At 37.5% G+C, this 20,970-nt stretch overlaps 1 protein-coding gene across 1 annotated transcript in view; it reads left to right on the top strand.

Annotated features, from left to right (window-relative positions):
- SLC9C1 (solute carrier family 9 member C1) overlaps positions 1-20,970 on the top strand; it is a 116,352-nt gene that overhangs the window by 46,283 nt on the left and 49,099 nt on the right. The window contains exons 13-17 of the mRNA XM_068968425.1: positions 6,020-6,101; positions 8,011-8,177; positions 10,971-11,096; positions 13,586-13,683; positions 17,464-17,583. Of these exons, the coding sequence (XP_068824526.1) occupies positions 6,020-6,101; positions 8,011-8,177; positions 10,971-11,096; positions 13,586-13,683; positions 17,464-17,583 (593 nt within the window). The remainder of the gene's footprint in view (positions 1-6,019; positions 6,102-8,010; positions 8,178-10,970; positions 11,097-13,585; positions 13,684-17,463; positions 17,584-20,970) is intronic.

The raw sequence follows: 20,970 nt of genomic DNA, 5'->3' as shown, positions 1-20,970 counted from the left end.
TTGCTCTCCTGGGGATTTAGCCTGGAAAAGGAAAATTTATGTCTACACACACCTGTACATGAATTTTTATAGTAGCTGTATTTATAATAACCAGACATCTGGAAACAATTCAGATTTCCTTCAGTAGGTAAATCTTTCTTTAATACATTGTTGTACAACTGCACCTTGGAATGATACTCAGCAGTGTAAAGGAACAAACTATTAATAAAAGCAACAATTTTGATAAATCTCCAGAGAATTATTCAGAACAGAATACATACTTTATGATTTGAATTGTATAACATTCTTATGAAAATGTAGAAATTGAGAACAGATGAGTGGTTGCCAGACAAAAATATAGAAATTGAGAACAGATTAGTGATTAGAATAGGAACTAAAGAGCCCCTTGATGAAAGTGAAAGAGGAGAGTGAAAAAGTTGGCTTAAAATTCAACATTCAAAAAACCAAGATGATGGCATCCGGTCCCACCACTTCATGGCATATAGATGGGGAAACAATGGAAACTGTGACAGACTTTATTTTATTGGGCTCCAAAATCACTGCAGATGGTGACTGCACCCATGAAATTAAAAAAAGCTTGCTTCTTGGAAGAAAAGTTATGACCAACCTAGACAGCATATTAAAAAGCAGAGACATTAGTTTGCCAACAAAGGTCCATCTAGTCAAAGCTATGGTTTTTCCAGTAGTCATGTATGGATGTGAGAGTTGGACTTTAAAGAAGACTGAGTGCCGAGGAACAGATGCTTTTGAATTGTGGTGCTGGAGAAGACTCTTGACAATCTCTTGGACTGCAAGGAGATCAAACCAGTCAATCCTAAAGAAAATCAGTCCTGAATATTCATTGGAAGGACTGATACTGAAGCTGAAGCACCAATACTTTGGCCACTTGATGTGAAGAACTGACTCATCGGAAAAGACCCTGATGCTGGGAAAGATTGAAGGCAGGAGGAGAAGGGGACGACAGAGGATGAGATGATTAGATGGCATCACCGATTCGATGGACATGAGTTTGAGCAAGCTCTGGGAGTTCATTGCCTTTCTTTGAAATTGGAATGAAAACTGACCTTTTCCAGTCCTGTGGCCACTGCCAAGTTTTCCAAATTTGCTGGCATACTGAGTGCAGCACTTTCACAGCATCATCTTTCAGGATTTGAAACAGCTCAACTGGAATTCCATCACCTCCACTAGCTTTGTTCATAGTGATGCTTTCTAAGGCCCACTTGACTTCACATTCCAAGATGTCTGGCTCTAGATTAGTGATCACATCATCATGATTATCTGGGTCTTGAAGATCTTTTTTGTACAGTTCTTCTGTGTATTCTTGCCACCTCTTCTTAATATTTTCTGCTTCTGTTAGGTCCATATCATTTCTGTCCTTTATCGAGCCCATCTTTGCATGAAATGTTCCCTTGGTATCTCTAATTTTCTTGAAGAGATCTCTAGTCTTTCCCATTCTGTTGTTTTCCTCTATTTCTTTGCACTGATCACTGAAGAAGGCTTTCTTATCTCTTCTTGCTATTCTTTGGAACTCTGCATTCAGATGCTTATATGTTTCCTTTCTCCTTTGCTTTTTGCCTCTCTTCTTTTCACAACTATTTGTAAGGCCTCCCTAGACAGCCATTTTGCTTGTCAGACTTTATTTTTGGGGGCTCCAAAATCACTGCAGATGGTGACTGCAGCCGTGAAATTAAAAGACGCTTACTCCTTTGAAGAAAAGTTATGACCAACCTAGATAGTATATTCAAAAACAGAGACATTACTTTGCTGACTAAGGTCTGTCTAGTCAAGGCTATGGTTTTTCCTGTGGTCATGTATGGATGTGAGAGTTGGACTGTGAAGAAGGCTGAGGGCCAAAGAATTGATACTTTTGAAGTGTGGTGTTGGAGAAGACTCTTGAGAGTCCCTTGGACTGCAAGGAGATCCAACCAGTCCATTCTGAAGGAGATCAACTCCGGGATTTCTTTGGAAGGAATGATGCTAAAACTGAAACTCCAGTACTTTGACCACCTCATGTGAAGAGTTGACTCACTGGAAAAGACTCTGATGCTGGGAGGGATTGGGGGCAGGAGGAGAAGGGGACAACAGAGGATGAGATGGCTGGATGGCATCACTGACTCGATGGACGTGAGTCTGAGTGAACTCCAGGAGTTGGTGATGGACATAGAGGCCTGGCGTGCTGCGATTCATGGGGTCTCAAAGAGTCGGACACGACTGAGTGACTGAACTGAACTGAACTGGGAGTTCATGGATAGGGAGGTCTGGCATGCTGCAGTCCATGGGGTCGCAAACAGTCAGATGCGATGGAACTGAACTGAATTAGTGGTTGCCAGGAATAAAGAGTGGAGAAGGCAATGGCACCCCACTCCAGTACTCTTGCCTGGAAAATCCCATGGATGGAGGAGCCTGGAGGCTGCAGTCCATGGGGTCACTAAGTCAAACACAACTGAACGACTTCACTTTCACTTTTCACTTTCATGCATTGGAGAAGGAAACGGCAACCCACTCCAGTATTCTTGCTTGGAGAATCCCAGGGACAGAGGAGCCTGGTGGGCTGCCGTCTATGGGGTCGCACAGAGTCGGACATGACTGAAGTGACTTAGCAGCAGCAGGAATAAAGAGATGGGGACAGGAGGGAAATAAAAGTGACTATAAAAGGCAACATGAGGAATACTTATGGTAAAGGAACTGTTCTGTATCTTGACTGTGTCATTGTCAATATTCTGGTTGTGATACTCTACTATAGCTTTGAAAAATGTAACCTTCAGGGGCAATTGGCTAAATATTACACAGGACCTATTTCTTAAGACTGTATGTGAATCTACAACTATCTTAAAATGTTAAATATTTAAAAAGAACAAAAGAGGGAGAAAGAAAGAGGAAACAAATGATTGATATCAGTAATGAAAAAGACCATGACTATAAACTATGCAGCTATTAAAGGAGTAATAAATAAAAATGGCACCCCACTCCAGTCCTCTTGCCTGCAAAACCCCATGGACGGAGGGGCCTGGCAGGCTGCAGTCCATGGGTCACTAAGAGTCAGACACGACTTCACTTTCATTTTTCACTTTCATGCATTGGAGAAGGAAATGGCAACCCACTCCAGTGTTCTTGCCTGGAAAATCCCAGTGACGGGGGAACCTGGTGTGCTTCCATCTACAGGGCTGCACAGAGTCAGACACGACTAAAGCTACTTAGCATGCATAACTTTTGTCCAAACAATTCAACACCTTAGGTGAAAGTGGTTAAATTCCTCAAAAAACACACCTAAACTGACACAAAAGAAAATATAAAATCTGAATAGCCCTCTATGTGTTAAAGAAATTATATGTATATAAATTAAAATTTTCTCATAAGCTAGAAGCCGAGATGGCTTGACTGGTGAATTCTTCCAAACATTTAATGATTAAATGATAACAATTCTAAACAAACTCTCTCATAAAATAGAGAATGATGAAACACTTTCTTATTTTATGTGGCCACCCAGTGTGATACTAGACACCAACAATGATAGTTACAAACAAAAAAACTGATTAAATCACTGATTAAACATGACGCAAAAATTCTTTAAAAATATATAGCCAATTAATTTTAAATATATAAGAAGTATAAGACATTATGGTCAAGCATTCATCCAAAAATATGTCCATAAATTTTAGTTTAACATTCAAAAAGTGTTTGTAAAATCTAAAAAAAACTGAACTCATAGAACAAGAGAACATATTAGTGATTTCCATAGATGATAAGTGGAGACAGAGGAAACGGATAAAGGCAGTCTAAAGGTACAAACTTCCAGTTATAAGATAAATAAAAGTAAAATCTTTTATTTCTTACCTCACACCATATGTAAAACTGACTGGAGATGGATCATAGTCTTAAATAAAATGAAAAACTCTGAAACTTCTGGAAGAAAACAAGAGAATACCTTTGCAGCCTTGGAATAGATAAAAGGTTTTAAAACAAAAAAATAGTAATAATTGGAGTTCTCAACTTTAAAAATGTTTGCTTATCAAAAGATAACTTTTGAAATGGAAGGTGGTCACAAACTGAGAGGAAGTACTCATAATACATATATCATATATCTGATATGCACATTTTCTGCAGTTTTTTTAGATTCCACATATAAATGGTATCATATATTTGTCTTTATTTCACTTAGTATGTTAATCTATAGGTCTAGCCATGTTACTGCACATGGTGTTATTTCATTCATTCTTATGGCTGAGTAATATTCCACCATATATATGTACCACATTTTCTTTATCCATTTATCTGCCAGGGGACATTTAGGTTGCTTCCATGTCTTGGCTATCATAAATAGTGCTGCAGTGAACAGTGGGGCACAGGTATTTTTGAATTTGAGTCTTCTCCAGATATATATCGAGGAATGGGACTGCAGAATCATATGGTAGCTCAATTTTTAGCTTTTTAAGAAATCTCCATACTGTTCTCCATAGTAGCTGCACCAATTTATTGATATATTCCCACCAACCATGTAGGAGGGTTCCTTTTTCTCCACACTCTTTCCAGCACTTATTATTCATAGACTTTTTAACTATGGCTATTCTGACTGGTGTGAGGTGATTGAACTGCAGTTTCAATTTGCATATCTCTAATAACTGGCAATATTGAGTTTCTGTTCATGTGTCTGTTGTCCGTCTATATGACAACACACTTCTATCCAGAATATAATTTTCAAAATTTCTACAATTTTGTTAACAAAAAAGCAACCCAATTTTAAAAACAGGCAAAAGAGTTGAACAAATGTTTCAAAAAGAAGTGTATATACCACTAGGCATATTAAAATGCTCAACATCATTACTCTAGGGAAATGCAAATTAAAACTACAATGAGAAACATAATATTTAGTTTAAATGAAGATTCTAGAATTGGCATATCCCATCTATAGAAATAGAAACAGTAGTTGTCTCTTGTCTGGTGAGGATTGATTGGAGCAGCCCTGGGGAAATTTAGAGGATATGAGAATATTATACATCTTGAAAGGATTGAGGGTAATATGGGTGTATGCACTGTCAAAACTTATCAGATACACAAGTACATTTCACTCTGTGTAGATTATACCTTGATTTTCCTAATGACCAGTGTTGGAGTGGCTCCCTTGAGGAATTAAATGGAATATTCAGTGAGAGCGTCCTGTGCACCAATATTTAAAATTTCTCAAGTGATCCTAGTGTGCAGCCGTGAAAGCCTCTGGTGTGTTTCACATTCTGTCTCTAACTTCCATCTGTAGCCAAAGATAGAGGACTGGCTAAGAGTTTAAAATAAATTCTGGAAGTTAGAATTCCATAAATCAATGGAAATATGTAATTACAGACTGAGAAGTGTTTCTTCATCTGTCTGTGGAGACTAACTTGAGATATAAGAGGAGAAAAAAGAAAGTGACACCAAAGGCATCAATTGCTCCTCCCTTCTGGTAATGATGGTAAAGGATCCGCCTGCAATGTGGGAGGCCTGGGTTCGATCCCTGGGTTGGGAAGACCCCCCTGGAGAAGGGAAAGGTTGTCAACTCCAGCATTCTGGCCTGGAGAATTCCATGGACTGTACGGTCCATGGGGTTGCAAAGAGTCAGACATGACTGAGCAACTTCACTTTCCCTTTTTTTCTGGTAATGAAGGGATACCAGAGAGGCAAAGTATGTGGTAGAACAACACACCAAGGCCTTGTATTGTTTCTTCTAGGTGGGGAGAATTATTTAACACAGATGTGCTGGTAATGTTGAACAGAGAACTATGTGGCTATGTACACAGAAGTGTATGTGGTGGATGAGAACTGATAAAGTACAGGGATATTCCCAGGATGCAGGAAGTTCAGAAATCGAAATTAAGAACAAAATTTTTTTCCTAATGTCTTTATAAGTATATAAATACTTGTAAAAGCAAGTCGTTATATTTCCCAAATATTGACACAGTACAACTTAGCTTAATTTATGCTGGTAAATATAGAGTATATTATATAAAATTATGATGAAAACTTACTTTGGTTTGTTTTTCTATTCCAGATATTATTTCATGGAGTGTCAGTATCCTTGATTAGCTTGATTGTCAATAGATTTATTTTGCCAATGGCAGTTACTAAACTTGGTAAGCCCTGCTAATTCCTGAGTAAAAAGAAAAATATTCCAAATATACTAAAGAATTGCTAATAATGAAAAAGGAAGCCATATTAATACAAATCAAAAGTGTCTAATTGAAAAGGAAATTGGATCTCAATATAAAGTCACATGACTCATTAAGGCTGATAAGTTCATTAGGCCAATAAGCAATAATCTTATAAATAAGATTACTTATTTACATTAGTCCAGTTTAAGTGAAATAATACAATGTCTATTTAATTATTCAACAAACTTTTTATTAAGAGCCTCTTACATGCCAGGCACTATTCTAACTGATAGTGATGCATTATGAAGACAGACAAGTCTGAATTGTTGAAGCTAAATTGGAGAGAGGAGAGACAGACTGTAAACAAGTCAAATAAGGTAATATCAGAGTGTCATTTGTGCATGAAACTACTCAAACCACATATAAAGAAAATAGAAATACAACATGTGGTAGATTCCCGAGGACATTAGAAACCAAGCGTGTTCAAGGAAAGGAGGAAGGTGATGGAACCTTTGAGAACTATGTCAATAGTGGAGGAAGTCCAGATGGGAGAGGTAGAGAAAGAGCTAGATCGTGAAAGACCTTGAATTTTAAGATTTTATTCTAAGAGATAAATGGATTTCTTGGTTGGTTTTAAGCAAGTAAGTATAATTTTATGAATAAGGTCCTTAAAAAGACAACTCTGGGTAGCTGATTGGGGCCTATGAAGAGAGTAGAAGCAGAAATACCAGTTTTAGGAGGCAACTGCTTTATGCAGTATGACTGTTTCAACCTCCTACTTTTTAACGATCCAAAAATTGCGATCTAAAGAGTTAACATTTCTTGTCTAAGATCACACAACTCAGTAATGGCAGTTAACAAACTAAACATAAATTCCTCTAATGCTTTTAAGCTGCTTTACTTTTAACTGCTCTATCACCTTTTCTGTTTCATTCATATGGCATCTTCTTAACCAATCTTTAATTTCATCTTTATGGGTAATATTGAATCTTTATTCTCATGTTTGCAACCATATCCTTTTTACCATTTACTTTTTTCTTTTCTGGGCCTTAACATAGTAAAATGAGAAGAACAGATTAAAGGGGTAACATTTTGCAGAGTATCAGATCCTGTCTATGGGATTTCCCAGGCAAGAATAGTGGATTGGGTTGCCAGTTTCTTCTCCAGGGGATCTCCCCAGCCCAGGGATCGAACCCACGTCTTCTGCATTGCAAGTAGATTCTTTATCACTCAGCCACTGTGGAAGGCCTTCAGATGTTCTACTTAGTAGCTAAATAAACCTAAAATTCTTATTGTAGAGCATCTGTTTACTTGTACTGAGGAAAGCGAACATTTGCTCATGGAATATTATTGCTTTTCGAAGAAACTTCTATGTCTCAAAAACAGGAAATCTGTGCTTGATAGTAAGAGTCCTTCAAACCTTAATGAGGTCTGTATATATAGTATATATCACCACTAATCCTGGATCAAAATGAATTTGAACTATGTCAGTCCACTTATAAGCGGATGTGAATTTTTTTCATACGTACTTCAGTACAACCCACCATCAGTTTATTGAATCTGAGGATGCAGAACCACACATATGGAGGGACAACTGCAAAGTTATATGCAGATTTTCAACTGCATGGAGGATTGACATCCCTGAATCCCATATTGTTCAAAGGTCAACTATATATATCTGGAGATAAATAAATATATATCAAATATATATATGATCTTACATATACATAGGAAATAAATATAAGTGCATATATTTCTATGTACACATGTGTATATCTTTACCTCCTACGTATGTATCTCCTACACATTTATGTCTATATATGTGCATATATTCTGTATATACTATCAAAATGATATCCACTATTTATAAAATGTGTTCTTTTTATCAAAGGTCTTCGTGATGTCACATCAACAAAGTATAAGTCACTGTATTATACATTTCAACACTTTCAAGAACTAACCAAATCTGTAGCCTCTGCACTCAAATTTGACAGAGATCTTGCTAATGCAGATTGGAACATAGTTGAGAAAACCATTATACTTCAAAACCCATATGCAGTAAGCAAGTAGTATTTTTTAAAGTAATATCTTTTGTTTATTCCTTCAAAGTGGATATGATTCATCTTAAGTATGAATGTTATAAATGTTAATTCACAGTTCTTAGGGAATTTTATTATCACTGTGAGACAAAGTAGAAGTGACAACCCTTTTGGGTATATGAAAGTGAAAAGTGAGTATTAATTGCTCAGTCACGTCCAACTCTTTGCGACCCCATACTGTAGCCTACCAGGCTCCTCTGTCCATGGGATTCTCCAGGCAAGAATACTGGAGTAGGTAGTCATTCCCTTCTCTGTGGGATCTTCCCTACCCAATGATCGAACCTGGGTCTCCTGAATTGGAATGCAGATTCTTTACTGTCCGAGCTAGCAGGGAAGAGCCCCCCAACACACACTTTGAGAATATAGCAAATGTGTATTGTTTTCCCATTAGTCATGTATGGATGTGAGAGTTGGACTATAAAGTAAGCTGAGCACAAAAGATTTGATGCTTTTGAACTGTGGTGTTGGAGAAGACTCTTGAAAGTCCCTTGGACTGCAAGGAGATCCAACCAGTTAATCCTAAAGGAAATCAGTCCTGAATATTCATTAGAAGGAATCATGCTAAAGCTGGCCACTTTGGCCACCTGATGAGAAGAACTGACTGATCGGAAAAGACCCAGATGCTGGGAAAGATTGAAGGAAGGAGGAGAAGAGGCATACAGAGGATGAGATGCCTGGATGGTATCAGTAACTCGATGGACATGAGTTTGAGCAAGCTCTGAGAGTTGGTGATGGACAGGGAAGCCTGGCATGCTGCAGTCCATGGGGTTGCAAAGAGTCAGACACGGCTGAGTGACTGAACTGAACTGAATATTGTAAATTCAAAAGAAAGAGCTACTTTAAAAAGATAGTATAAAAATAAAAGAGTGAGCTTTAGAAAACAGCTAGATTTTTTTTGCTAGACTGAGGATGGACAGCATTTATTCAGTATTTATTTAGGCCATTATATATTGAAGTACTTGCTAAGCCTTGGTTTATGGTTACTGTTAGTTTTTATCATAAAATAGAATTAAAAGCTGGTATCACAGAGAGTCAGACACGACTGAGTGACTAACACACACATCATAAGATTAGATATAGTGAAATATCACCTCCTGCTTCTGAGACATACTTTAGAATCTCCATGATCAGACTTATTATTCATATATGAGAACATGATTTATCAGCAGTCATGACTGCTGGAGAAATAATAAAAGTTGTCCTGAGATATGCTCGTTGCTTTTTCTGGTTTTGTCATTGCCTATCGTGTCCAATTTTCACTGCAGTGTTTTTCTGCATCACACAATATGAAGGGAAAACTGCTAAGACTGTGGACAGAATTGGTTGCTATGAAATAGGATTTGCAAAGCTCCATTTTATATCCTGTAAGAGGTGCTTGAGGCTTCAGATGGAGGCCCAGAATCAAGGCCTATGTTTGCAGAAATACTGATAGGATTTCTGCTTAAGAAAAGTATCAAGTCAAATCTAAGGATTTTTTTAATAGTAGTTCTCAATATCTAACTCTGGCCTTTTGCTAACCTGGTTGCATTAGAATCACCTGGAAAGCTTATTCAAAATATGGAATCCCTGCTGGTTCAGCGGGAATGAATCAGCCTGCAATGCAGGAGACCGCCTGCCGATGCAGGAGACTCCGATTCGATCCCTGGGTGAGGAAGATCCCCTGGAGAAGGAAATGGCAACCCACTCCAATATTCTTGCCTGGGAAGTCCCACGGACAGAGGAGCCTGGCGGGCTACAATCCATGGGGTTGCAAAGAGTCAGATATGACTGTAGTGACAGAGCACACAGCCTTGATTTCCTAACCTCTATCCAGGAGGTTCTGATGCAGTTGGTCTGAGGAATATGTATTTTTAATCCATTTACCCAGCTAATTCTAATGCAAACTCAAACTCTGGTACTTGATCTGTTTCAGAAGGCAGATAAATAAACAACTACATTCTCTTCTTTATGATGCAGACATGAGAGATATTCTAGTATTACAGAATGTTGGCCTTGGACTCAGAAAACCTGGGTTCATATCTTAGTTTTGTTACTTAATAAATAGCTTTGTGATCTTTTATAGAACTTGTATTTTATTGAAGCTTCAACTTTTCTCATCTATAAAATGGAGGTATCCGTATTCCCATCTCCTAACAGCCATGTTCACTTGTTATTCTACTGTAAGTGGTTAATTTCAAGTGTTGTCACACTTTAGCTATAGCAGAATCATGGAATGTGTTTATTTTTTTTGTTTTTGTTTTTTTTTTGTTTTTTTTTGTTTTTGTTTTTTTTTTTATTAAATTTTAAAATCTTTAATTCTTACATGTGTTCCCAAACATGAAACCCCCTCCCACCTCTCTCCCCATAACATCTCTGTGGGTGAAATACAGGACAGTTCCTGCTACAGCAGATCTGTGGCAGGCTTTGAGAATGTGCCTTTCTAACAGTACCCAGGTGATGCTACAGTGCTGGGGTACCACACTTTCAGAACGAGTGCTTTAAAGTGTGATCAAAAATGTAGTCGTTTTTGTAAACTTCTACCAATGCCATGCAAAGGTAAAGATATGATACAATTCCTTCCCCAAAAAACTGGCAGTTATTTGCCTTCTAGATGACTGTGTAAGTACAAAAGTTATCTGAACATTTTTATGTAACTAGCAGATTTTCTGTGAGTTCTTAAACCAAACTGGTATGTGAATTGCTTGAGGTTTATGCTAAACAATACATTAATGTTCATGTACTATTTTTTGGTTTTCATCTGTATTTTATTTAGTTGGGCCAAGGAGAAACAAAAGAACATCAAAAAGTGAAATGTCTACACTGCAACAAGGAAATAGATGATAACCTTAACATTGAAGCAACGGAGTTGGCCAACAGACGTCTCTTGTCGGCACAAATAGTTAGTATTTTATTGCCCATTTAAAAAAAATTGGCCTGTTGCTTATATCATTTGCAAATTTTTCTCCATTCAGTAGATTTTTTCATTTTGTCAATGGTTTCCTTTGCTGTGCAAAAGCTTTTAAGTTTAAATTAGGTCCCACTTGTTTATTTTTGGTTTTGCCTTTGGAGACAGAGCCCCCAAAATGTTGCTACAATTTATGTCAAACAGTGCTCTGCCTGTGTTTTCTTCTAGAAGTTCTGTGGTTTCCAGTCTTACATTTAGGCCTTTAATTTTGAATTTATTTTTGTATTTTAGGGTGTGAGAAAATGTTCTAATCTCATCCTTCAACATACAGCTGTCCAGCTTCCTTAGCACCTCTTATTATAGACACTGTCTTTTTCCCAATCTTGCCTCCTTTTTCATAAATTAATTGACCATAGGTGCATGGGTTTATTTCTGGGCTCTCTACTCTGTTTCTTCGATTTACTTGTCTGTTTTTTGTGCCAGTACTATACTAAAAATTTAAGTTATTAGCTAAAATTATACTGAAAACTTTCTCCCTTGTTTAATACATCTTGGTTATGCTCACCTGCACAGCTTAATGGATTGTTTACAAAGGTAAAGGGAAGTTTGGCATTGTCTTAGGAATTTGTTTCACTGCAAAAAGAAAAGAGGAAAAAAATCCACTCAAATTAGCTTAAACAGAAGGTGTTTTATTTTGAGGAAAATATAGTATTCAGGAACCCTTAAAATCAATGCAGGAGACTCCATTTTGAGTCTTGCTTTCATTATTAATATGATATGTGGCTCAGAACTTATTCTTTTTTCTTTATTTTCCCCATCTGTAGAAGGAGAAACATGCTACCCAAATGACCTCTTAGAGTCCTCCTCCCGTGATATCCTATGTTTTCTATAATATATACTTTCTGTATCTTTTTGATTTATTCCCTTTAATTTTTTTCCTATTTCTACTATTATATCTTCATTGATTTTATGCTGTTAGGTCTTAATCCAGAAGTCCTATTTTCAAAGTGCATTGAATCTCTCTGTTCTATTCTCCAGATCTTCATCTCACCTTGTACATTTTTAGTTCTTCTTTGTACTAGATGTATTTTCATGTGCATCTTGGCTTGTTGATTTGATTTCTGCAATCTCCATCCTAATATTCACTGCTCCCAACAGTATTAATTGGCTATTATAGTTTTCAAACCTTTGAGAGTTCTTTGTTTAAGTCTCAGCCAGTTCAGGTTAATGGGAGCAATATCTCCTCCACTCCATGGCAAGACAGTGGCGAAGGAGAGACGGCACAGTATAGCTGGAGGAAGGGAGGATAGGCTTTCAGTTCAGAAAAAACTGAGTTTCTAATATGGTCTTGAGAAAACTACTTAGCTCCTTGAGGATTCTCATCTTTCTCATCTATCAAATACAGATTTGAATACCTTCATCATAAAGCTGTTGCAAGAATTAAATAATTTTATGTAAAACAAAAGTTATTATGTTAATCGAATAGTATATTAGGGAGCTCATAGATGGCAGTTATTTTTAGGAATCAGCCATTCTCTAAATTCTTACATTTTGGTACAAATGATCATTTAAGAATTAATGTTTTTCTAGTACTGAACTGGTCAATTACTTGTGTTGCTAAGCTTTCATGAGTTCCATATTACTTTCAGCTTTCTTATTTTCCCTACAGACTGCAGTGTTTGTCTTTGAGAATACTGAAATATTTTACGTTTACATTATTTTATAGGTATTTTAATGAAGTTTAAGAAGAAATGATACTCTATTGAATTCTTGTTATTATGGACAACTAGCATTTTGATCTTTCATCCTAAAATTTATTTCTATCCCTTTCTAGTATCCTCCAAGAGCAAAACATGTTTCAGTGTTCATAAATTGTGCAAACAAAATGTCTTTTATGGAACTGGGAATCTTTAGTCATTTCATACGTTCCAAATCAGGAAGTCGATTCTCAACAGTGCTCAGCACACAGAAGCTGAGTGGGCTCTCAGTATATGGCCTGAATGAATAAATGAATGTGTTTTGCACCATAACAGCAGGTCATCTCATGCTGGGAATAGATTGGAGACAAGAGAGTTCTGTTGTCAAAATATTTGGCTAAGTGAAGTTAAAGAAAGACATAAACCAAGATCCCTTACTGTAAAACTTCTCAGAGGCTTTAAAATTCAAATATGTATTATAAACTTCTAAGGTGGGGGTAGTTTGCAGCAGTTCCCATGCTTATTTGGCCACAAGAACTCCACTTATTTTTGAAAACGTAATTAACATCTATCGGGAACCTAGTTTCTTGCATAATCTGTTTCACGCCACACAAAGCTCAGACACACCTTCTGCACTGACCTCATGGTCTGGACTCCACTGAAAAAAAATTTTTTAATAAAGATACTGTTATTTTGGGGTTTTGACTTCTCTCTCATGGATTATTTTTCCATAAGTTGTCACTCTGATCCATGTTATATAACGATTTGATCCAACATTCCTTTTAGGCGAGCTACCAGAGACAATACGGGAGTGAGACTCTGTCCCAGAGCGCAGTCCAGGTGCTGGTAGGCGCAGCAGGAAGCTTTGGAGAGAAGAAGGTAGAGTAAGTATGATTTCAAGAGAAAGCTTCATCCTAAGCCATGGCATTTAGGAAATTGTGCGAGTGAGTTTCTGCTTTTGTCTGGTAACCTGAGATCCCCCAGTCTGATGCGTTTGAGCCACTGCCTGTTCTCCATCCACCATCAGGCCAAGTCACCTGCTTCCAGTTTCCCAGACTTGCTCCAGTCACTCACACCTCTGTGCATTTGAACAAGCTGCTCCTTCTGACTGATACCTTCTCTTTCTCCTTTTGCCCCGCTCCTAAAGCTAAACTGTGGTAAACCACTCTTCTTTTAGACACCTAGCTGAGGTCAAAGACTTCCTTCAACCCTCCAGGCACATCTTCCCAATGCACACCCTCTCTCGACATACTTACATTGATTTCTTTGGATGCAAGCCTCCACAGCCAGCAGTGAGTTCCTGAGTCAGTGTATTAGCGAGTGCCCTCAGATCATCCCCCGCAGGAGGAGGAAGGATGCACAGTTGGGCCGAGGGAAGAGCTAAACTGCGGCGCAGCTGCAGCAGTGACCACCCTAGACCCAGACATGCCTTCTTGTTCTAGATCTCTCTTCTGGTACCATGAACACCAAAATTTCCTGCTCAGATGGTCCTAGGATTGTGTGCACCTTTTCCCTAGGTCATCATCTTACAAGCAAACCGGGTCTTTGGTGTCCACTCCTCAAAGCCTAAGAGGTGTGGCAGCCTGGTGTCTACTCACATACACTGGCTTGAGGCTTGTTGTTGTTCAGTCACCCAGTCATGTCCAACTCTTTGTAACCCCATGGACTGCAGTACGCCAAGCCTCCCTGTCCTTTACCGTCTCCTGAAGTTTGCCCAAGTTCATGTCCATTGCATCAAAGATGCCATTCAGCCATCTCATCTTCTGATGCCCTCCTCTTCTGCCCTCAATCTTTCCCAGCAATAGGGACCTTTCCAATGAGTTGGTTGTTCGCATCAGGTGACCAGACTACTGGAGCTTCAGTTTCAGCATTAGTCCTTCCAATGAGTATTCAAGGTCAATTTCCCTTAAGATCAACTGGTTTGATTTCCTTGCTGTCCAGAGAACTTTCAGACATCTTCAGCACCACAGTTGAAAGCATCAGTTCTTCAGCATTCTTTGGGCTGGAGGTTTAGTAGTGAGAGATAAACCCCTGTGTGGGAAGAGAAGCAACCAGATACTGGGGCATGTTCCCATTGCAGTGTGAGTACAGATTGTCAAAGAGCCTAAGAGTTTCAATTTCAAGCCTAGCCATACAAATCATTATCACATTATATTTCCATATATGATACAAGAGCCCCAATCTACCTTCTTGCTCTGGGCCCCTCTAGAAGCTTAGGGGACCTGATGGATGTTAGTGAAGTAAAAGGAGAGGGCTGGGCAGATGTGATCAATTTAAAAGATTCATACTTTAAAGACAGATGCACCATGTACAGCAGAAATTTTTAAATGAATGGAAAATGACATCTGAAAGTGTCCTGGACACTGCATTTTCCAAGAGAGGTTAACATATAGAGAACACATATAAAACAGTATAGAGCAGTTCAGTCCACTCCCTTGATTTTTCCTCTTAAAATCCACAAAGGCAGAATCAAATTCTGCCTCTGAGGACCCAGAGTAAATGGATACAAAAAGGAGGCAAATTGTGGGGAAAGGGGGTTAAGGGTCAAAATGGTTCATAGCAGACAACAAAGGCCAATTTTGAAATGTATTGCATTTTCATTTGGACATGCAAGAGATAAATACTGAATCCTAAATGCGTGCAAAACTATATGCCAGCCCTGGGAATATCAAGATCAGTGAAATGGCTTTCAAATCAGAGCAGAAGTCTCTCTTACTTACTCTTAAGTTCAGTACTTGCTTCTTTGCTGGGCTGCCTTGGACCTGATTCTACCATTTGCTGATCATTCCTATCTGTAACCCCATGTGTTGAGGGTATCTTGTGGCAAGGAAACAAGTCTAAAGATAAAAAGAGTAGGGAGTTTAAACAGAGGTACCAGGACCTGTACTAAGCACCTGTGTAATTACCTAAGAAACAATCCTTTGAATAGAGATTATGTTTATGGTCTTATGTCAGATACAGTTTTAAATATATTACATGTATTACCCATTCAAGGTGGTAAAAATCCTATAAGTGCTATTGTTACCTTTATTTTGCAAATGGGGAAAGTGAGGCACAGAGAGATTAAATAATTTACCCAAGGTTATTTGACTAATTAATTACAGAGCCCAGATTCAAAGCCAGGCTACCTCACTATCCAGTTAAAGAGATCATACTGTTTTCCTAAATCAAGTCTAAACAGTGAACATGTTTAGAGCATATCAAATAGGAACCCAGGAGCCTGATATACATGATAATTTAGGCTGTTAAAATATCACATGCACTGATATCACAGAATTTTAGGATTCACAGGAACTCGTAAAATGATCAAATCTAAACTTAGACATTAATTTCGGTTTCCTGGTTTCCCAGGACTATATTAGACAGCCCCTGTGTGGATCCAGAGTGACCCTTTATTTATTACCTGTGCAGAACACTTACTACACTTAACTGCAACTGTTTGTTTTTGGCATATTTTACTCCACTAGTCTTCAGAAGTCTTGCGAATAGAGTCCAGTAATTTTTTTTAAATGGTTTACCCCATGCATTTATCAAGCATAATAGTTGCTCAATCAAATATTTTAACAATCAGAACTGAATCAAGTCATATATACATTCATGATTTTCCATGCCATTACCACATTGTTATATTAATCACATAAAACAGATTAACTTCCTTCTTTTTAATTATGTCAGTTATCTCTGTAACAGAGAAATTGCCCACCTTTTAGGGTGAGAACATTATAAGCTATAGGAAGAACAAGTCCTTCCTTTGAACTAAAGTCAGCAATGCCCTTCTATTAAGCTGCATTTTAAGGTAGGGCCTCACACCCAGGGATGGAGCCCTAACCTCCTTCTGATGAAGAGTAAGACCTACATGTAGCACACAGATCTGAGCTGTCTCAAAAAAAAAAACCAAAAAACAGAAAAAACCTACAGGCAACTTGGGGACAAAAGTCTTTGATGGGTTTATGAGCACCAAGTCTTCCAAGTAACCATTTTTACTCTTTTACTTCACCACTTGTATTTCCCCCATAAATTCCCTGATTACTTGCCCAGAAGGTGAAAGAAAAGAGATGGGGGGATATGTGAGGTGGGCCAGATGCCTCCTGTAGATGTTCTCATTTAATTTTCCCAGGCTGGCATTCGTAATCTTACTTCCATTCTACAGATCAAACAATTTAGTGAGGTATTTCATTCATTGCCACCCAGATAATGGAGGATCCAACATGAAAACCCACATATATTTGAATCCCAAGTATTTTAATCATGATGTGCTTTCTCTTCCTGAAGCACGACTTCTCTATTTTGAACCACTTTTTTATACTCTGATTAATAAACCAATTTTTTATGGAACCTTTTTTTAATACTCTCTGATTAATAAACCAATTTTTATTGAATGATTTTTTATACCCTCTGATTAATATTGAACCATTTTTATACTCTCTAATTAATAAGTGAATTTTTATACTTTCTAATTAATTAATTAAAGCTCCACAACCTAACGTCACAATGATATAATCCACCTTTATCAACATCTTTGTGACTTGGACCTATGCCTATGAAAGTGTCTCACTTCCTGTCATCATGGAACAAAATAGTTTTCCTGCCTTCTGATAATTCTGCATTAAACTTATCTCAAAAATTTTAAAGCATGTTTAAAGATTTCTTCTTCCTTTTTTAAGGTATATGAATGCTGAGACAATAAAGAATTATTCTGAAAGCAAAAAAACTCTTGTCTTTACAAGAAGAGTATTGCTCAACTGGGTGTATAATACGAAAAAGGAAAAAGGGATCCCATCAAGGTCAGTGCTTTTAAACCTTACTAGACATGCTATTATGTTCATTTGCCATTTCTATTTATTTTTTAAAATTTATATCCTGGATACTTTGTAAAATATTTTGAGGTAGTTTACAACTAAGTTATCTATGTAAATATATATATAAGTTACCTAAAGAAAAAAGATATAGTGTAATAACTTTTATTATAGATGTAAATTTCATACAAGATTAATTAAAGTGTACCATTCAGAGTTATTTAGGACATCTGCAAAATTGGACAACCATTTCCTCTATCAAATTTCATAGCATTTCAATTGCCCCAAATGTGAACCCAGAACCCATTAAGCAGACACTCCCCATTCACTCTTCTCCCCAATTGCTGGAGAGCACTAGTCTGCTTTCTGTCTCTATGAATTTACCTATTCAACTGTTTCATATAGATATAATTATACAACATCACACCCTTTGGTTTCTAGATTCTTTCACTCAGCATAAGGTTTCTTCCATATTGTAACATCAGTAGCATAAGGTTCATCTACTTCACAACAATAACAATACTTTATTTCTTCTTATGGCTGAATAATAATAGTCCACTGTATGGACGTGCTGTATTTTCTTTATCCATTCATTGGTTGATGGATAGTTGAGTTATTTTCACCCTTTGACTATTGTAAGTCATACTCCTCTGAACATTTATTGTAAACAGTGCTCCTATGGTCCTATATACAGATATTTGTTTGAATTCTTGCTTTCCATCTTTTGGGTATGCACCTAGGAGTAAAATTGGTGGATCATATGAAAATAAAAATTATTTAATTAATTTACTGAAGAAACACCAAATTGTTTTCCACAGTTGCTAGATAATTGTGAAATCAGGAAATGTGAGTCCATCTACCTTACTTTTCCTTTTCAAGATGCATATAGCTATTCAGGATTCCTTGCAATTCCATATGAATTTTAGGATTAGCTTGTCTTTTTATGCACATAAAAATTTCATTTGGATTTTCATAAGGATTGCCTCTAGCTTGTAAATTGTCATCTTAAAATATTAAACTTTCTGATTTATGAAATAGAATGGCTTTTCATTTATTTAGATCTTAATTCCTATTAGAAATGTCTTATAGTTTTCAGTGTACATGTCTTCAGTAAAATGTAATCTTATGTATTTTCATGCTATTTTAAATAAAATTTTGTTCCTAATTTCATTTTTGTACTGTCCATTTCTCATGTATAGAAATATGAATCATTTCTGTATATTGATCTTGTATCTTGAAGCTTTGCTGAATTCATTTAATAGTTTTACTTGTTTTTTGTGAATTCTCTAGCATTTTCTATATTTAAGATCCTGTCATTGAGAAATAATTTTACTTCTTCCTTTTCAATTGGGATGTCTTTTCTTTACTTAGATTCAAGAGAGGTTTTCCTCTTTTCAACAGAAGTATCAATAAATACACAATGGTTCTTTTAAAGCCTTCAATAGTGACTTAAGCTGCAACTATCTGAGTAATTATTTCTGTTGATGTGACTAAGAAATGGAGATTCGAAAAACTAAGATTTATAGTCAATCTACCTTTTAGGCTGTCTCTTAATATCATTCATCTCATAGTGGGTCATACAGATTCTGGAGTCAGGTGGCTTAATTTGGAATCCTAGTCTTTATTAAATCATTTATTAGCTGAAGGAGCTTTACAGGTCTCAGTTTTTTCACTTGAAAAATGGGTAAAGTAATATCTATGTCATATTCTTAAAGCTAACTGATAAAGCATTTGACAAAGTAACTGTCACATAGTAGGTACTAGTATATGCTAGTTGAGTTCTCCTTTGCCTACCTTACAGGATTGTTGTAAAGATTACATAAATTGTGTGTGTAGAAGCACTTCAGTTCAGTTCAGTTCAGTCGCTCAGTCGGGTCTGACTCTTTGTGACCCCATGAATCGCAGCACGCCAGGCCTCCCGGTCCATCACCAACTCCCAGAGCTCACTCAGACTCATGTCCATCGAGTCAGTGATGCCATCCAGCCATCTCATCCTCTGTCATCCCCTTCTCCTCCTGCCCCCAATCCCTCCCAGCATCAGAAACTTTTCCAATGAGTCAACTCTTTGCATGAGGTGGCCAAATTACTGGAGTTTCAGCTTTAGTATCATTCCTTCCAAAGAAATCCCAGGGCTGATCTCCTTCAGAGTGGACTGGTTGGATCTCTTTGCAGTCCAAGGGACTCTCAAGAGTCTTCTCCAACACCACAGTTCAAATGCATCAATTCTTCGGTGCTCAGCCTTCTTCACAGTCCAACTCTCACATCCATACATGACCACTGGAAAAACCATAGCCTTGACTAGATGGACCTTTGTTGGCAAAGTAATGTCTCTGCTTTTGAATATGCTATCTAAGTTGGTGAGAATAACGATAGCTAAGCACTTAAATATTAGCATTTACCGGTAAGCGCTAAATAGTGCTCGATTAAAAATTGAATTCTTTAGCCAATGGATGAAGTCACTATGAAAGATGAACAAGCACACTAGAAAAGAAATAATCATGAAAGTGAATCAGCAGAAATAACAGCAGCAGATTTATATCCCTAAGATTTCAGTTATTAAAATTATCCAATATGGACTATAAGAATTACTGAAATGTTAAAATTAGCAAGTGATGGAATCACAAACATGAGCAAGGTCAATCACCAAAAGAAAATGAATAGAAAAATGGAAAATAGATATAATTCTTAAAATTAAAAATTCAGCATAAGTTTTCAGAATTAAAAGACAATATGCTTGTGTGCTTAGTCACTCAGTTGTGTCCAACTCTTTGCGATCCCATGTAGTCCACCAGGCTCCTCTCTCCATTGAATTTCCCAGGCAAGAATACTGCAGCAGGTTGCCATTTCCTGCTCCAAGGGATCTTTCTGACCCAGGCATGGAACCAACATCTCCTGCACTGGCAGGCAGATTCTTTACCACTGAGCCACCTGATATATCTAATTGGAGGGATGCAGGTAGAGCTGTACAATGACAATAAATGCAGGGCCTCTCTATCAGTGCTGGGCCTCTGACAGGAAAAGATCAGGACTATGAGATCTGAAGTGGTGGCACTTGGGTGGGTAAACCTGAGAATCTTGAACTTCCGCATTCTCGTGAATACCCTGGCTTGACAGAAGTAGCCATCTCTCTTCTGCTGGAGAACAATAACCTTGTATCACATTTAAGTGCTGCAGAGACATCATGAGATAAAGCTTGTTCTTAGTTTCTACCACCTTTCATTCTTCCATGGTAATTAGCCAGGTCAAGTCTCAACAGAGCTGGAGGGGAAAATATAGTGGCTGCTTCAGGAAGAGTCAGTTCAGTTCAGTTCAGTTCAGTCGCTCAGTCGTGTCTGACTCTTTGTGACCCCATGAATCGCAGCACACCAGGCCTCC

This window comes from Capricornis sumatraensis, chromosome 1 (assembly GCF_032405125.1).
Source record: "Capricornis sumatraensis isolate serow.1 chromosome 1, serow.2, whole genome shotgun sequence".
Lineage (NCBI taxonomy): Eukaryota > Metazoa > Chordata > Mammalia > Artiodactyla > Bovidae > Capricornis > Capricornis sumatraensis.
The sequence above is the reverse complement of the archived record's forward strand: the minus strand, read 5'-3'. Positions and strand labels throughout refer to the sequence as shown.